At 37.3% G+C, this 20,716-nt stretch overlaps 1 protein-coding gene across 1 annotated transcript in view; it reads right to left on the reverse strand.

The window, feature by feature from the left end:
* TBC1D5 (TBC1 domain family member 5) overlaps positions 1 to 20,716 on the reverse strand; it is a 317,866-nt gene that overhangs the window by 278,308 nt on the left and 18,842 nt on the right. Inside the window, exon 2 of the mRNA XM_075212315.1 lies at positions 9,051 to 9,165. Within this exon, the coding sequence (XP_075068416.1) occupies positions 9,051 to 9,165 (115 nt within the window). The remainder of the gene's footprint in view (positions 1 to 9,050; positions 9,166 to 20,716) is intronic.

The following is a 20,716-nucleotide window of genomic DNA, read 5'->3' on the forward strand; positions in this document are numbered from 1 at the left end:
GTGAAATTATATGTTATATATAAATAGTGATAGAACATTGCTCCAAGTGGCAAATTAATACAATAAGCCTTCATTTACAGTACTAACATATCATGCAGTGCAAAGCAATTAGAACATACAGGTACATCAGTCCCTGCTGTCGAAAGCTAGTTAACCTAGCAGTCTTCCTTTGGACAGTGAGAAGAAGCCAGATCACCCAGAAGCAACACGCGTAAACACAGAGAACACATACAATGATAGTCACAAGGCCCCAGCACTGTGTGGTAACACATATTTGTCAATATTTTTATCTCCAGGTCATGCATCAGTAAGGTCCAGCCCCACCCGCTTCACTAGGGAAGTGGACGGGATGCGGGAGGTTGCACTGCTCTGCCAGGAGTCCGGAGGAACGCCTAGAAAATCAGGGGGTAAATGTATCAAGCTAAGAGTTTTCCGGCGAGTTTGAAAAGTTGAGATGTTGCCTATAGCAACCAATCAGATTCTAGCTATAATTTTGTAGAATGTACTAAATAAATGATAGCTAGAATCTGATTGGTTTTTCAAACCCGCCGGAAAACTCTCAGCTTGATACATTTACCCCCAGGTGTCTTCCGGACATTTGAAGCGAGTAAGCAACAGTGTGGAAACAATGCTGACTAGTGTGCCACCCTGCTGCTCATTTACTTGGCATTACAGGTGATAACAGTTGTGCAACTATTACACATTTATAAAGTGGATAATATAATCATATCTATGGGAAGAGGCTGCAGATAGTGAGGTCATTTAGTGATCAATTATTTTCTGACCATATTTGTGGCATAGTTACACATCTCTAGAATTATGAAAACATGTCATATGGAGGCTATACAAAGCATTCCTGAAACATGATTTAAGTAGCAATACAAAATTGTATATTCACATATTATTGCTTATAAAGCATATATACTACACACACACACAGTTCTGAAAGTCTGTGAATAGATTTAAACATCTCAACTGAAATTGGTAGATTACAATGAATAGGTCTCATTATGAGTTGACTGTAAAATTGAAGTAATTCATTCCATATGTCTTACTCGGTTCGTGTTTCCCATTATACAGTGTATCAGCAGAAAAAAATAATGTAAATATTCTTTATGAAACAAGCTGTTAAGTATGTTACAGTTCTTTTGTTTTTTGATTGGCTTATTATTTCAGCATCCATCCTGCAAAACGGCAACTGATTTTTACTGCCGCATGCACTAACTACTCAATACATGACAATAATAAGAAAAGCAAGAGTGACTTCCCATACATTCTTGTATTTTGTGTTCTAAAATGTATTCGAGGGATGCATGTATATTTTCAATGAAAAATACAAACATAAAAGGGTGTATTTCATAAGAGCAAAACTTGAAAGATGAAGACATATTGAGGCAATTATTTTGTGGGCTGGAACAATATTTATGGCACCATTAACATGATGTACCTAAGTTATGTTACTGCTATCTAGAATACTCCTAATATAGGTTCATCTGACAAAATGGCGATCTACTCTGTGTCCATGATAGGAAAGGGGGAAATTTGCAGTAGCTCTTGCCCAAGATTTTGTATTGCAGTTATTGTGATCCCAGATACTATGTGTCCATTGTTTAACATCCTCTGCTCCCTATTTTTATTGGGGAAAAGATGCTTGATAAAGAAGTAATAAAAATAGAAAAAGCAATTCAAGGTAGGTAACAGAGCAAGACACTGTGAGCAAAGTTTATCTTAGCATAAATGGTTAAATATGCTAAGTGGTACAAACTTTAAAAGGAAAAGTTGGCAGCACGGTGGCTCAGTGGTTAGTACTTCACAGTGCTGTGGTCATGAGTTCCATTCCCCATGTTCATCCCTGTTTGCGTGGTTTTCCTCCGGGTGCTGGTTTCTGAGTGGGGGAATTGGCTGCTGACAAATTTAACCCTAGTGTGTGTGTGCTAGGGAATTTTGACTGTAAACTCCAATGGGGCAGTGATGAACGTGAATGACAAATACTCATTATTTGGCACTATATAAATATATAAATAATGATGATGATGAAAATTTCATGTTTACTTTAGTTCCATTACATTTAAAGATTGTTATCTTGCATACTCGGGTTCGGGTTAACATTAATCTCAAAGTGTTTAATGCAAGGCAGCAATCTGAAAAGAGTGACGCTGACACAACGCTCCCAAAGTTAAGTCACATCACAAGTGAGTATAAGGTAATTGGTAACAAGGGTTAGTGGCTGCTGGACTAGCAAGAAAAAAAAGAAGAAAACGCTTAGTACAACATACACAATTGACACCAGTCAGTATGAGGCATAATGGTAGAATCAGCTTTATTGATACTGAATTAATATCTGGCACATCTGTTTATTAAACTGGCTAGAGATAATGTTTCAAAAGCTTTACACACACCTCTAGTGCTACACTATTATTCAAGAAAAATTGAGTCAAGTAAGTGTCTTCTTTCATATTATGTTCAAAATTGCTTCAAGGAGACTTTTGAGGGTCATTTTTAAAGCAAACATTTTGTGATGCAAACACAGTAACAACGCAATGTCCTTTTTAGATATATGGTAAAACACTAGAATTAACTAAATTTAATGATTGTGATGTTCAAAATAGATCACCTTGCATATTACAATTAAATCTTTCTAGATCATAAAGCTACTGCCTGTGGTTTATTGCAATGTAAATCACACTTAAGCACAATTTATAATTATAGATTCATGCTAAAGTATTCAAGGGCAGAGGAAATGTGTATATGGGAGATATTTATATGTGATTTTTATATATATCGTAATTTTTTTAATCAGTTGACAGCTGTTTTAGAGCATACAGAGATGCTAGGCTGAATGAGGGTCTTGATTACTTCAAGATTAGCTATCTTAAGTTTCTATTCATTTTAAGTGTTGTTAGTGTGAGGAGTCATTAGTCACTCCCTTGTCTCTTCGAACATCAGCATACATTTACATTGTTAATGAACATTTGGGGTAAATGAATTAATGGCACTCTTAAACATAAATTCAGACCTAATAACGTTCTGTGTCACTGGTGTGTATAAATGTTATCGCAGTCAAAACACCCATTCAGACTAGCCCTACCAACTACTTTGAGGCGTAATAAAAGCCAATAATAAAAAGCAAATTAAATACTTATACAGAACCTGAAGAATAATAATTTAAATATGTATAATGAATTGCTTGTACTATTTTTATATATTGTATACTGTTGTATTAAAAAATAAAGTGGACCTTTCACCTACACTTATCCATTTTGTGGCCTGAACGGATATTCATAAGGCTGCAGCCTATCAGTTCACTAGGAATCAGTCCCTTTTAAATATAAACCATAAATGTAAGTCAGTGCCTCATGTTCCTAGCAAACTGATGTATACAGGTTCAACCCACAATATAGATGCCTCCACTGTGTGTAGATGAAAGGTTAGCTTTAAAGGCCATTTACACTGACAGATCGCTCATTTTGAAAGCCAATTTTTTTTAGAAAAAGGAGGGGATGGGAATGTGTGTTTGACCAGGAACACGCGCAATTTTTAAAATAGTTACACAAAGTATTCACCTAGTTTAGCATTTGGCCACAATATTCACTGGCGGTGTTAAGTGTTCCCAGTCCTACCCCAACTACACCACACAGCAGACTGAATTAATCATCACTAACACAGCTCAATTCATAGACCAAAAATTCCATGAAATGCAAATGTATAATTGCAGTACGGAATGGCAATGCAAAATCGAAACTCAAGCTTTCTATGACTTGAAAAAGTTATTTTTAAGTTCTGATGGGGTACATTTACATAAACGGTTCTACAGGGTATTCGTTTGGAAGAGGTGGCAGTGTCCAGGGCTTCGGGCCTAACATAGAGCTGCACACCATTAATGCAGATTTTGAACTTCCCCCTGTAAAAATGCACTGAGCATTTGCAGGTCCATGGAGGAAATAGCAAAAATGTTACTTCAATGTTTAGCCTACTAACTGTCTCAACTTTTCCATTTTTCTCCTAAAACACTAGTTTAGCATTTTGTAAGTCTTAAATTAATTATGAGGGTGAGAAGACATTAGGGGTAAATGTATCAAACTATGAGTTTCTGGAAGGTTTGAAAAGTGGAGATGTTGCCTATAGCAACCAATCAGATTCTAATTATCATTTATTTAGTATATTCTACAAAATTAAAACTGTTATCTGATTGGTTGCTATAAGCAACACCTCCGCTTTTCAAACCCGCCACAATCTCGCAGCTTGATACATTTACCCCTAGAAGTGTGTCTACCTTTTGTGTGTTTGAATAATTAATTACATTGATTGTAATGCACCTAGATATGCTGTTTCACATGCAAATGGCATATCTCTTAATTTCAGTGAGTCAGTCTCAAGTTGTAAACATTGAAAAGGGTGGAGGTTCACCAGTAAGTCTTATTTTGTCCTAAGTTTCCCTGGCTAAATGAAGGAGGTATGAAAAGGTGTCCAAGTACAGGCCAAGGCCTTCCACCATTTCCAAGGATGTGTACATAAAATGTTTAAAAAAAGTACTTTTGCTTATCCTCATTAATGATCCTTCTATAATCTACTCCCAGAAAGCTAAATTTTATTTTTGCATGTGAGTGCATAACTTTACCTCCCAATATTTAAAATCACGAAATTGGATCGAAATAAGCCCCGCCCTGGCCCACAAAAGTGCAAATTTGTACAAAACTCCACATTCCTGTTAAGCTCCACCCCATTTGTGGTCCTGCAAATCGGAATGTCCCGGCAAAAAACGGGACAGTTGGGAGTTACGCATAACTAAGCACTCCGATCCGCCTACCTCTTTCTCTTAGAAGGTGCAAAATTTGTTCCCAGAAGACACTGACCCAAACCCACAATATAGATGCCTCCACTGTGGGTAGATGAAAGGTTAGCTTTAAAGGCCATTTACACTGACAGATCGCTCATTTTGAAAGCCAATTGTTTTTTAGAAAAAGGAGGGGATTGGAATGAGTGCTTGACTAGAAAAAAAGGGCAATTTTTAAAATAGTTATGCAAAGTATTCAACTAGTTTAGCATTTGGCCACAATATTCCCTGGCGGTGTTAAGTGTTCCCAATCCTACCCCAACTACACCACACAATTAATCATCGCTAACACAGCTCAATTCATAGACCAAAAATTCCATAAAACTATAGGCTTACCCAGAACAACTAGTGCAGAGCCATGTTTCACAAAACAGCATTTGCACTGCATGCACACAGTTTTACACTTTTGCAAACTACCCTAAAAAATATTACAGGAGATGAATGTGGTGTTCTTGTAGGAGGTAAGCACTTGTCATAAGTCCATTTGGTTCCACACACTGCTGACAGTATCTTACAAGCATCTACCATGATTTTCAGTAAAAGAAAAATATCTACCATTACTCCTGAGCTTCCCACATTCCAGTTAATGAAAAACGGTGTACAAGTCCATAGCAACCATACAGAAATGTTACTGCTATTTTCTAAACTGTACTATGCATTTAAAATCTGACTAGTTACTCTGGGTAACAACACATTTCCCACAACTGAATTTTATTGAAAACATTCAACATGTGTTAATACAGGAAAATTAAACACCGATAACTTCTTAATTTCACATCCTGCCATCTTGCAGAATATTAAATGAACAAGCAACCCCATTTATCAACATACTGGTGATAAAGCACTGTAGAAAGGGGAATCTGTTTTAGGGAGTTTTTGTACAACACTCCACCCACAATCCTGTTAAGCCCCACGCCATTTGTGACCCCGGCAAATCGGAATGTTAAGAGATATGCCATTTGTATGCTCTGAAAGCTCTCCTTATTACATAATGGAGTCACTGGCTTAGGCAGACGGAAACAGGGAAATGCATAAAAAGTAAGAATTTCTGCAAGAAGAATATGTTAATTACTAGTTGTCGGAACATGCCAATTGTCACTATTTTACTGGTGACAGTGACAGGTTCTAAAGATTTGTACCTGGAAATGTTCCTATTTTATTACTCTTCATACTGGATGCATTTTTCACTATCTATTCCTCCTATTTGGACTTTGTAACTTAATGATTATTGAAGACAACTAATGAAAATTGTGAAAAAACAGTAATTCTATCCAGGATGAGAAAACGTGTTATGGTACAGCAGGGTTCGCCTTAGAGAACACCATGGGCTAGATTTACTAAACTGCGGGTTTGAAAGAGTGGAGATGTTGCCTATAGCAACCAATCAGATTCTAGTTATCATTTATTTAGTACATTCTGGAAAATGACAGCTAGAATCTGATTGGTTGCTATAGGCAACATCTCCACGTTTTCAAACCCGCAGTTTAGTAAATATACCCCCATGTGTTATGTGCTTGGATGCATCCGCTCAGCAGCAAAATGTCCCTGGAATTTTAAAAAAAGGTCAACTACAGTTTTATACATACTATATTTGTTGGTAACATTATGGAATAGCTTGGTAGCAGTGATACATTTCTATTACGGTTTTTAAACATCTTTCATAACCCAACGTAAAGAAAACCTTGCTTTGGCTGACTGTAAACATACAATGAACATTATCAAAAACATAGAAAACAAATATCCATCCAGTAGGTACACCCTACCTCCAATATCTGCCTGCACAAAGAAATCCCTTTATAATTATCTTCATTACTGGCTTTTGTCTCTATTATTGCATGCTGCAAAATGTACCAGCAGCAGAGCAACAGTGACGAATGCCGAGCTTCTAATTAGACACCACTGTAAGGTTCCAGAATTGTGGCTAAAACAGAGCATAACGGAAAAAAAAGCACAATACATATGTAATTGCATTGTATAAATAAGTAGCTTCAGATTTCGTGTCTCTTTGAAAAGAAGTTCATGGGAAGCAGTATTTTAAATATTACATATAATTCCATTTATGATCATTTAATTGACACTCTTGCTTTTTGCTCTTCTTACCTTATAATGTTTTACACTGATGGATATCACCACTGACATTGTAAAATGGTTTTCAGCGACACTGCTGCTAAGAGCGTGCATATAAGCATGTTCATGTAAAATATTTAAAATACATAGTAACATATAAAGTTGAGAGAATGATAGATTGTAAAAACAATTTTTAACATTCAGAATGGAATTATAGTCTGTGATTGGTCAATATTGAAAAATATGGTAATTTTCAGGGACAAATCCTTAAAACTTGCTACTATCCCTAGAAATTAGGAGCTTCTGGCGCCAATTTACAAAAGTCCCATTTTTTGCAAGTTTTAACTCAAACTAAGGAGTAAGAGTGTTAGAATGTACACTGACATGGCAATACAATTTATAACAGGGAGCACACCTCCCCATGTATAAATGTAAAGGTGGGATATATAGGCAGCATAGTGGTCCAATTGCATTTTGTCCAAATGCAATTCTATGGTGGATCAAAACAAAGAAAGAAGAAAAATAATTTTATTTGCCATTGGACTACCATGGATAAAGTAGAAAAGGAGATTTTAGTTTATATTTAATCAAGTGGTACATAAGGGAGTGGGGAGTATTTTATTTAAATCCATTTTATTTGAGCCTGTGTTTATATATTTTATTATAATTATAGCGAGGGGTGTTAGGGACCTCAGTCCATTATATTGAGACAACAGAGATGACAAGCTGCCACTCCAGGGATCTCTGTCTACCTCACGACATCACACCTACTTCTCAGAGGGCCAAGAAGAGCCTCAGTGACCTTGGGCACAGTGCAGGTAGTCTCTGGGAGGAGGTGAAGGAGGACACTCTGTTTTTAGCTGTTCCTCATTTCCGTATAGGCTCCAGTCCTATGCTGATCAGCCTGGGACTGTTTTCCGCAATGACGGGGGTACCCCAAGCTGGTGGTTTCCCTACTATAGTGGGATCCAGCCCAGGCTACCTAGCTTGGGGATGGTTTTCACTATAAAATTGGGACCAATGCTTTTGGTCTCCCTCTTCTAGGGTGACCCAGGTTGTCCAGTGTTGTGTCTGGTTGAGGAATTTAGAACATTAAGATGTAATGAACAAAAACCAGAGAGTGGAGTTTTAATCTATTCATCTTTATGATAATCTGCTCCACATTATAAATGATCTTCATATTCTTTACTGTTCCAGATTATAATAAAATGTTCTGTCGATACTCTCAGATCTAGTTAAAGGCAGTTGTTGTCATATACATTTGAATCAACCAAACTGTAATGCTGCTTATGAGCTAGCCATATGAACATACCAACCAACATTGTGACTCTTTCTTGTTATATATATTATAAAACAGCTTATTAGACCGCCAGAAACTGAGCACGGTGTGTTTAGTGTGAGTCTTCAGTGGAATGCAAAGCGCAGTTATTTTAGATTTAAGATTACAAATAAATCTCACTTCCTTGGTTCCAGATGCACATGTTCAATGACTGGAAAATTAGTTTAGGTGTCATGGTGTATAACAGACTACTCGCAGAATGTTTTCGCGACAAGGATCACGTTTCAAGCAGCTTGTTAAGCTCATCACTTCCTCAAACTATGTTGTCACTGCTAGCGAGTGAGTGAAGAATACAAGGAACAGTGACACATAATCACAGACAGTTTTCTCTCCCCATGCAGCTCTCAGTTGGATTACAGCTTATTATTACCCTAAATTGAAAGAACTGCAAACTTTAACTACAATTATTTTAATTTGATTTTATGGTCTTAGCAATCAAGTGCACGTCCTGTGTCAATCAAAGACAAATAAAACAAAACTTTGTTGTTTTTTTTAAAGAACTGCACAAGCTGTAAAAAAAATCCATAAAATAAAATTACAAAAATAAAACAAACATTTGATTCGGTGCAAATGAAAATTGTGTTTTACTAAAAATCTGACAATGCATTATACAGGCAGTTATAACGTGTGCCTTTAAATGCTCACTAACACCTTGTTGCTTCATTAAGGTTCTAGTACTTTGCATTGCATATGATTTAGGTATCTTGGGATTAACACTAATCACAAATTTGTATATTAAAGTAACTTGCTCAACATAGATTTTTTTCATTTCATTCTTTTGTACCACAGGAAAGCTGTAGTTTTATTTACCTTCATCGTGTTTTCCTATATCACTCTGTAGAGGATCGAAACCGACTTCTTCTGACTGCAAAGGATGACGAGTTTGGGGTGCAGGTTCTTGCATCTTGCAATTCACATTAACAAACTGTCTGGAATTTAAAGAAAAATAAAGGTTTGTAACTCATTTTCGTCAGTCTGTGTGTTTGTTTTCAAGTTCAATGGGCTAAATATATATGATTAGGCACTAACCAGATTACAATTTATGCATTGTATAATTTATTACATGGCTTAAACATACAGTCCTTTGCTGTCAGAAAGCAGCAATCGGTGATTATATGTCAATGCTGAACATTCTATTTTCTTCTAACCTGGAAGAACTTTATTGCACTCATGTTCAGCCTACTAGGAACCCTAAGCCCCAAAAACAGCCATGCAGTGAATCGGCCATGGAAACATTAATGGTTTAAAAGCCTTAGTGGACTCAATGGCTACTTTTAAAAAAAAAAAAAAAATCAAACATCTTTATTTAAGGTGTTTAAACATTACAAATAATAAGTTATTAAAACAAAAAAAAGAGACAGTTCCTATTCGTTCACTGTTTCAAGCTTAAAAAATGATTATGTAATCAAGCAAAACAATGTACACTAAATAAGTATACCTAGGTTAATGTGCAACAGAGATATAAAGGTAGTCCTGCCCTAACCGCTCCCAATCTTACAGGAGGTGGTAACCAATGGCTACTTTCACTACTGAATGTAACAGCCACGGCTGGATGTGAAGTTTGATTGCAGTGGTATATTTGTAATGTATGCAGGTTGTGGAGGTGAAATGTGCTTTGGGATGGTCTTCTCCCTTGATTGTTACCTGAACATTTCTTCCTCATCCCCATTACCAGCCACACAAACAGAGAGAAAACACAGCAGGGGTCTGGCGTTCTTCATCGCACAGTCAGTCCACTATCAAGATGATTGGATACTGTGACTTGGCCAACCACTGTAACATCTAACATCTAACCAATCCAGTTTGATTAGATATAATCTGGTACCATGAAAATGGAGTTGAAGACCCTCATTGTAAAAGAAGCATGTTCTGCTCCGTAGCCCCTGAACATCCAGCCACAACACTGCATGTGCGGTAAGCATTAATGCATGTTATCATTAGGAATGTGGAAAATTATACTAAAACACCAGCGTTTCTAAAGTTTTAAACAATGCTCTAGTATATAATGACTTTACAACATCATATTTGAATTCACTCAAGTTGTAAGTAAAAACTCTGGATCCCAGACAAGTTAGCCATGTGAGTTGATCTCACTATGCTTGACTTCTTGTTTCTGGACTATTAGACTGACTGCCCTCTTTCCTGTAATGATGAAAGTAAATTATTAATTTTCTGTGAGGCTGCTTACATAAAATTCTATTTGTATGCAATACGCATAAAATTACCCAGCCAGGTAAAATGTGGTCATTAAACCTTCCAGTTATTTGCTCTCCCTCTTAAAGGGTTAACAACACTATTTTAGAAGACAGTTGAAGCAGATGTTTTACCATGTTTATGATTGATAAGAGAGATTTTATTCATCTAAAATGAAATAATCCTCATATTACAGGATTTAAAGATTGCAAACTTTTTTCCCGTGTTTAGTGAACATGTGATCTACATGCTCAATGATATCGTGTTGTACCTTATGTCAATCGCAAAGAGGAATTTATCAAGAACACACATTTTGAAGTGCACGTCGTCTACACACAGCGCAGGAAGCATTTTTTCAGCTGCACAAATATTTAAAAAACGAGTTTAATCATCAAGACACTGAACACATACTGCTTCTTCTGATCACATGACATTAATTTTGGTAGATTATGGAACATTGAAGCAGAATACCCAACATCATTCTACACAGAGGTGGGCAACCTGTCAGTCAGGACCACTTTTTAAGGTCCACTGATTGTCAGATATGCTATTTTTTTATTAGGAATAACCAAGCCCTGGCGACCCATGGGCATATGGCACTTGTGGCCCCATAAACAATGTCATACGGACATTTGTGCCCCACTAAACAATGACATACGAACACTTGTGCCCCACAAAACAATGGGATATGGACACTTGTGCCCCACAAAACAACGGCATACGGACACTTGTGCCCCACAAAACAACGGCATACGGACACTTGTGCCCCACAAAACAACGGCATACGGACACTTGTGCCCCACAAAACAACGGCATATGGACACTTGTCACCCCAACAACAATGAAACACTGGCACATGTGGTTTACAAAACAATGACAGAGTACAACTTGTGGCCCCAGAAAGTTGAAACAGGTGGCACTTCTGGCCCCAGAACAATGGCACAAACAAATGTGGTTCCAGAACAATGGCATACTGGCAGTTGTTACCTCAGAACAATGGAATGCTGACACATGTGAAGTCAGAACAATGACATTATGGCACTTGTGGCCTCAGAACAATAGCATACTGACAGTTGTGGCCTCAGAACAATGGCATACTGACAGTTGTGGCCTCAGAACAATGGCATACAGAAACTTGTTGTCCCACCTAAAACAATGCTTGAGCACAATGCCCAGGCATAAAAGGGGCTAAACTTCCATCACATTTCTATCTTTCCAACTATGCGCATTGTTATTTTCAAAGATAGAGTGACTGTTGTGGGGTTCATAGTTTTAATAATTCTCTTTTTCAACTAATTGGGGTTTATTATTATGGGGTAATTGAGGCCCAAAGATTTGTTTAAAGTATTAGAATTTAATGGTAGAAGCTCAAATGTGTTTTAAGTGGTCAGAGGGTGAAGGGCTGTTAAATGTGCTCTGTTACATAGTGTCCTGAAGGGAAAATAACTTGAAGACTAAGGGGTAGATTTATCAAATCTTCTATAAAGGAAAAGTGGAGGAGTTTTCCACAGCAACCAATCAGACTCTAGCTGTCATGCTCTGGAATGTGCAAGATAAATGCTAGCTAGAATCTGATTGGTAACTATGGGCAATAACTCCCCTTATTCAGAGCTAGGTGAGTAATCTGTCTGTGGTATGTGCTGCTCATACAGTCCTCCATTCACTATGCCTTAGTCTGTAGCATCCAAAAAGAGATGCTAATCAGCACCGTGGGACTAGAGTTATAGTTACATTGTGGGTCTCATGAACAACTCACATAGGAAAATCAAATGCAATTACATGTGATGTCTTACATGCAACTTTAGTTTGGTTTTCTATCACTTAAGATCATGTTTCTGTTACATCACAATATATAATAAAATATGTCTCTCTTTAATATTACTAAATGAGGATTTTTTTGTATGCAGTAGGTGCGACATGACAAAGTTGCAGCACAAGCACAACAGAAAGGCAATCAAAACATCAGCCAATAAACACAATATTCATATAAAAATAAGTTCAGTGGCTTTAAGCTAGACATCATTCCCTGACCATAAATATCTAAATCTAGGAATTCAGGAGAATGTTATATGGGGTACAAAGTAAGTTGATTAAGAATTAAGAATCAATTGTATGAAAATCTTAATATTTAATATTGTTAGATTGCACAGTAAAGTGGTTTTATTATTTATTTACTCCCCCACCAGAATAGTCTTGATGACTGCAGGGGGTGTGCATGTAGCAAGACAAATCCATTTAACAGGCCAAATAAATTATATATGTACCAGCATTTGTCTTTACACGTGTCATTCAATATTTAATATCGTCCATTGATGCTGCTTTGAAACCCTAATCAATTTTTAGCAGCCACACTTTGTAATAGTCAAATGTTTTCTATTTAATTTCTCTCATGTGGTTCAACATGCATTCTCGGCACAGCAGGACACAATTATCACTAAGACGGCAACAAACAAACCTGGGGATAATACACAATCCGGTAGTAGACAAGTTCAAAAAGTAATGTGAATTGTAAATGATACAAAGCTACATTTACAAATGTTTGGATTTATGTGTTTTTAAAAACAATGCAAATAAATGTACAAATCAATGAGATCTGAGGATGGGACTGATTAGAAGGAGGGGTATTAAAACTGCACGCACCCCCCGCTCTCTCCCTGGCATACCTCCCAACTATCCCGATTTAAAGGCTGTAAAATGTGAGGAGTTTACAAAATCAGTTTGAGATTCAACCAAAAGTGGTTGTTTCTGGTCGGGAATTGGGCGTTTCTGGGCAGGGACTGGACAGATCGAGGTTGGGCTTATTGTGTCCAGACTCCATGTTGGGGGTTATGCACTGGTTACAGAGCTTCCAACATAACCTTTTCACCCACATAATGGTTTGCACTGATCTTAAAGTGTTTTTTTTTCTTTTTAGAACCTATAAATTATTTAATTTAGCTCTGGTTACTGCAATTGGAAAGTAAGCAGGGAAAATTAGTAATGTCATACAGTATACAAATAGAGAAGGTTAAGTATTGCTTTGTAACAAATGAACACATTACACCATTAAATCTGATCTATTACTTAGTAAAGGGCATGAGTGTAGACCTCCTCATCCCCTAAAAGGCTGGGTAGTAGCGCAGCTTTAAGTCAATATAACCAAGAGAACAAAACTAAAGTAAAAGGGAACTCCACGTATCTCCCAATATAAACTTACTTTTCAACTGCCTTCTGGTGAAACAGCAGACATATATAGTAACTGTTACTAACCTATCTTCATGTGTGCTGGACTTTTGCTATAATCCAGTGGGAATGAAAAGATAGTGGTCAAGACTCTCACATCCTCCTTTTCTTCTTGTCCAGCCACAACCAATATTATTTATTCTACTTTATGTAAACATTTTTTGTGCATTCTGCAAAAATTTAGCATTCTGCAATATTCACATTTGGTACCGTAGAGAAGCCAATAAATTTAAATGTTGTTTTTGAACAATAAGATTCAAAACAAATAAATGAACATTTAATGCAAATAATCCTTTATTAATTTAGGTAAATAAATTAAAATTATTTTAATGCAATTATAAAAGGAAAACATGTGACAGCCAGGGCTGGCAGAACACGGTAAGCCTGGTAGGCATGGGAGGAGGGTGCCGTATTTACCAGGGTACCCGTCCAGCTACCTTGCACCAGAAATTTTGTTTTTGTTGGTATGGGTGCCTGCCCCCTCAGCATCTGGATCCCTGCAGGGACTGGAATAGCTGCCGGGGTATGGGGGAGCAGCGTCTGCACAAACTCCGGCAGAGGGCGCAGGAGATGCCAGAGCCGGCACTGGTGACATCTCACTTATTTTGTACTTTGCTTATTTAATTTTCTGAACCTTAAATTAGCTTTCATCTTCATCAACAAATCACTAATCCCCAGCAACCCCTACAATAGTATTTTGGTGGGGATTAGTGTTATTCAGTTGTATATATATATAAATATATATTATATATATATATAATATATATATATATATATATATATATATATATATATATATATCTAAATTATGTCCGGGCACATTATATATATATATATATATATATATATATATATATATGCACTTTGGCACTGCCCAGTAAATGGGGAAGATGCAGTTGAATACTACCTTTTCAAACTGAATTGGTACATGTCTGAAACATACAGGCTCACAAGTAGATGGGTTAGAAACAACTTTATTATATGCATTAATAGCTACCATAAAACAGCAGCAAAATTACCAACAATAATTTGCTAATAAGCTTATTATCAACTGGAAGATAGGATAACCTGTAGCGTTCTCCTTTGGTTTCCAAATGACTGCCATTGTCTGCCCTGGCTATTTCCAATACTGTAAGATACGCAGTTGTGTGAAGCGCTAACTGCATCGGACTGCTGCATCCCACCATTTACAGCACCAGTGCTGGTCTGACATGCCTGTTCCAGGGTATTGTAAATACAATGACACTGGCAGTATTGATCTATGGCGATAACCACTGAACTGCACTGGTCAGGATAATGTATTGATGAAGTCCCTAGAACAGGAGGTACTAGGCCAGTATGAGCGTAATAGTCACCGTTAAACACTTGAGTGCCACATCCCAGCCAGCATGAAAACCCTATATGCTACATCTCACAGGAGCAGGCAAATCCAAGAGCTCATTTGCCATGATAATTTCCCGCCTCTTATAGCATTTTAGACCGAAAAATTAACATGTTTTGCTATTATGCTGGGATGTCATTTTAATATAAAGTATAACATAGATGTATTTATATTTTTGTTTAATTTGCTCTGAATTTGAACAAATCACAAGTTACAATGCATATTTCTAGGAAAGCAGCCCACCACACATCTTACTGATCGGTGCTATGTCATCTTCTAATGTAAGAAGCATAACATTTTTCTTGTTAATTAATAATGGCTGAAGTCTTAATTAGCATTAGAATGCCGATATCCTTCTTGCCCTAAAATTGTGAAGTTATAAAAGCAATTTGTAAAATCATTCTAGCAATTAAAGAAAGACAATTTCGTCCTTGTATTCCCCTTTCAGAATTATTTCCCGTCTTCCTTAAGTTCACTCATGGGACATTGCAAATTGCTCCCTGTTGCTTACACAGTGCTGTCTGCGGAAGAGAGACTGAGCACAGCATGGGTTGTAAGAGAGCTTGCCCATGATGCCTGCAACAAACCACTCATTTACACATACTGAGCAAACGGGAAGAAGTTCATGTATTTACCCCTTACTGGCACAACAAATGGAAATTGAGCAGCATATTGAGAACTTGTGACTTGATCAATTTATTTACAGTACAAACCTAAAGCAGAGACCCACCTTTAAATAATATATTCCAACATAAGGACAAATAAGTCTCCAAATACCTTTAAAGACAAAAAATAGTATTACTCTCTCCCATTGTATTTATATTGCTTGGCTCTGGTTTATCAGTCACAATGAACAATTATAGCCTTCCAGCTATAGTCTTTTTGAGCAGAAGTAGCAATTCCCGCTACAGATCTCAGATCCCAGAAGTGTATACACAGTGTTCAGAATGTATCTACTTCACCTTGTACACAATTGTCTGCTCTAAGATGATTCATTTTGTCTGATACACAATTGTCTGTTTCAGGATGTTCCATTTTGCCCGATACACAATTATCAGCTTCAGGATGTTCCATTTTGCCTGATACACAATTGTCTGTTTCAGGATGTTCCATTTTGACCGCAACACAATTATCAGCTTCAGGATGTTCCATTTTGCCCGCAACACAATTATCAGCTTCAGGATGTTCCATTTTGCCCGATACACAATTATCAGCTTCAGTATGTTCCATTTTGCCTGATACACAACTGTCTGCTACAGGATGTTCCATTTCACTTGGTAAACTATTGCCTGCTCTAATTTACCAGTTCATTTTCCAGTTACAATTACCTGAATTAAAAAAGGAAATCCAATCAAAATTACATATTACGTTTTGGGTGGAGTCCTTTTTTAATTCATAGCTTTAAAATAAATAAACAAATAATGTATACTCAGCCAATCGAAAAACATGTAAGAATAATTGAACCAGTTCTGCAGAAAACAATCTTGGAAGGTGACAGGTTTGTGTTACCTAATTCCAATGAGAATCAGGAAAAATTTAATTTACAGTTAATAGCCCGGTCAGTTTAGAAAAATACAAATACACTGTATGAAATCAAAATAATTTGCATTGCGCTGGAAGATGTTTTGAGGTGGAAGTTGTGTAAGGTCACCAACTATGAACAGCATCTAAAGCAGTGAAGGTGTTACTATTCATAGCTGCACTTAAATGTAAATAAACATTGCTACATTGCTCATTCAACCTTATATAACTGGAAAATGAGATGGTAAAAAGAGGACATGAAAAGCACAAAGATCTCTCCAACATGAAAATATTTTTACAAATAGTTGCTCAATATTTGTGCCTTTAAATTTTCAGTTACATAAACTAAAATAACCCTTTTTTGTGAATGTAAAAGGAGATCTCTTATTTCATCGATTTGAAGGGAAAACATTTTGCTCCCCAGAGGGAAAGAGTAAAACGTTGGTAAGCATGTTTAAAACGTAACGTGACCTGGCCAAGATGGTCCACTCAAGGATTGCATCTAGATATTAACACCTTTGGCATGTATACAAGTGTTTTACTTTTCATTATTCATGTTACATCAGCCACTTTCTAAAAATCCCACACTTGAATCTCAGTGGTGTGACTTGTTCCTAGTAAACTGATAAGCTACAATCTCTGGAATAATGACTCAGCTCACAATATGGCTCACTTCACTATCTGTAGGTGATGGGTGCACTTTAAGGCATGCCCTGTTGGAGAGTCTGTCTGAAAACCTGCTATACTGTACAGGGCTATTCACAGGTCATCAATAAGTATGAACGTTCTGTAAACCGCAAATAATATATAAAAATAATCCCTAACACATTTTTCATTCTTAGTAAATCGGGGAATTCTGAAAATGACACCTTCAGGACTTTTTGTTTCCCTTTAAAACGCTTTCAGTGACAAAATCCAATTTAGAAACAAATGGAGAAATATATAGAACAAAAAAATGACAGAATGACTTCAGGGTATCAGGTTCAATTAAAGAACAAAGGCAGAACTTATTAGGTGAGGATTTAATAAAATGAAATGAATTTCAACTAAAGGTTTACTAAAATACTTATCCCAAAAGTTTTATGCTTTTGGGGGGGAGGGGGTGTAAAACTATTTCTCACAATTTGTTAGAAAGCTAAAAAAATAAGTATACACAGAATGTGGAGAGTGACTGTGGTCGTCAGGACAGTCTATTTACAACATACACTTCAAGTGGTATGAGATTAGACAAAGACATTACAGAATGAAATAAAACATTAGGCTTGAGAGGGTCAAACAGGGCAAATGCCTAGGGGTACCCCTGGCCTTTGATGGAATAAGGTTTGCCAGATATATTATTAGGCTTTTTTGTTTTTTAAATACGTCTGGGAAATGTACTTTAAACGTCAGGCATTGATATGTCAGGTGTTCTAATAGCGCAGCCACTAGATCTGTTGTCTAAGCTTTTCCATCTCTTGTTCTCCTCCTACTTCACCCAAGTGGGAGTAGGCTGACTGTGAAAGCTGTTCAGCAGATAGCAAAAGAGCAAGTTGCCAGTCTTCAAAACAGTGAGTGTTGGGATTCATCCGATAAATGGCGGTTTTAAAAGATAGAAATCGCATGCAGTTTATAGCGAACTGTGCCGGTTTGTAAATCAAACATTCTGCATAACGCAAAAACCCTTTGCGCTCTCTGCCAATCTTGACTTACACAATTTTTATTCCAGACCATTTAGGACAGTGGTGAGCAACAGGGGTCTCTCTAAGCCTTCACATGTGGCTCCAACACTTTCCAAAATCACCATCAGATTTGTTTGATGTAGTTTGCAACATTTGTTTATCTTACATTAAACTGCCTGCTGATATGTTATTACTTATAGGTACCTTTTACTTTGATTAAATGAATTGTTCTAACTTATTACTGAGATTAAGGGTAATATGTGGTCATCGTGAAGATTGAGGTGAGGAGTATCAGCTGCCCATCACTGAGTTGTCTTTTTGTGTGCCTGGTGCAAGTCCACTTGTTGGTGATGATGTCACAGCTGTACTCTGGATGCATTTGTATGCTATATTTAAAGTTGTACTTATCATAAGATATTTTTGCTGCTTCTTTGTGGCAGCATTTTAATGATAAACTGGAAATGAGGCATCATATGTATGTCAATAGATATATCTTGCCAGTGAGTTAAAGAACTTGCATCTTTTTGCGCTGTTTTGCAAACTGAGCATCAAACATCACATTGCACTTTTTTTAATGTACCCATCACAAAAAAGCACTGTAGTTTGCAATCTGCTATTTAAAAAATAAAATAAAAATGCATCTTTATGTTCAGTTTTTACTTCAATAAACTGCATGGTTTGAAAACCGCACAAATGGATGCATTTTGTGTAACTGTACTCACTTCTTGCTATATTATGCATTTCATTTTTAAGCTGAATTTGAGAATCTGTTGCTCGTCTGTATGAACCGTTTTTTAGCCAGTCAGATCATCAGAATGATCACAGCAGCTAGAGAGGAGTATGATGATCATGTGGGGGCAGTGACTTATCCCTGTGTGTGATAGTGATAGAGGACAGGGTTACATGTCCTGGGGCAGTATTGTGATTAGGGGAATGTGTAGCAAGCAACATACTGAGAGTTAGGCCTATACAAATAAGCATTAAAATATAACTTTGCACTTTGCCCTTGTGTTCAAAGCCTCCCTGCAGTCTAATGTACGGAACATTAAAGAACAAGTACATACACTATACATTAATACATATGGAAGGCTGTGTGTCAGTGAGTTAAATAATATATATGTAATAAAGAACATTTATACAATCATGGCCAAAAGTTTTGAGAATGGCACACTATTGGTTTTCACAGAGTTTGCTGCTTTAGTGTTTTTAGACCTTTTTGCCAGATATTGCTATGGTATACTGAAGTAAAATTACAAGCAAGTGTCAAGGCTTTTATTGTCAATTGCATTACATTTATGGAAAGAGTCAATAGTTGCAGTGTTGACCCTTATTTGTGAAGACCCCTGCAATTCCCCCTGGCATGCTGTCAATCAACTTCTGGGCCACATACTGACTGATGGCCACCCATTCTTGCCTAATTAATGCTTGGAGTTTGTCAGAATTTGTGGGTCTTTGTTAGTCCACCGGCCTCTTAAGGATTGATCACAAGTTCTCAATGGGATTAAGGTCTGGGGAGTTTCCTGGCCATGGACCCAAAATTTTGATGTTTTGATCCCAGAGCCACTTAGTTATGACTTTTGCCTTATGGCAAGGTGCTCCATCATGTTAGAAAAGGCATTGTTCATCACCAAACTGTTCTTGGATGGATGGGAGAAGATGCTCTTGGAGGATGTTTTGGTATCATTCTTTATTCATGGCTATGTTCTTAGGCATAATTGTGAGTGAGTCCACTCCCTTGGCTGAGAGCAACCCCACACATGAATGGTCTCAGGATGCTTTCCTGTTGGCATGACTCAGGACTAATTGTAGCGCTCAACTTTACTTCAGCAGACAAGCATTTTTCCAGATGCCCCAAAAAATCTGAAAAGGGATTCATCAGAGAAAATGACTTTACCCCACTCCTCAGCAGTCCAATCCATGTACCTTTTGCAGAATATCAGTCTGCCCCTGATGTTTTTTCCTGGAAATAAGTGGCTTCTTTGCTGGACTTCTTGACACCAGGCCATCCTCCAAAAGTCTTTGCCTCACTGTGCGTGCAGATGCACTCACATCTGCCTGTTGCATTCCTGAGCAAGGTCTGCACTGGTGGTGCCTCGATCCCGCAGCTAAATCAACTTTAAAAGACGGTCCTGGTGCATGCTGGATGTTCTTGGGTGCCCTGAAGCCTTCTTCAAAACTATTGAACCTCTCTCCTTGATGATCCAATAAATGGGTGGTTTAGGTGCAATCTTACTAGCAGCAATATCCTTGCCTGTGAAGCCCTTTTAATGCAAAGCAATGATGACTGCACATGTTTCCTTTCAGGTAACCATGGTTAACAGAAGAAAAACAATGATTTCAAGCACCACCCTCTTTTTAAAGCTTCCAGTCTGTTATTCTAACTCAATCAGCATGACAGAGTGATCTCCAGCCTTGTCCTTTTCAACACACTCACCTGTGTTAACGAGAGAATCACTGAACTGATGTCAGCTGGTCCTTTTGTGACAGGGCTGAAATGCAGT

The sequence above is a fragment of the Mixophyes fleayi genome, chromosome 5 (assembly GCF_038048845.1).
Source record: "Mixophyes fleayi isolate aMixFle1 chromosome 5, aMixFle1.hap1, whole genome shotgun sequence".
NCBI classification, from domain to species: Eukaryota; Metazoa; Chordata; class Amphibia; order Anura; family Limnodynastidae; genus Mixophyes; species Mixophyes fleayi.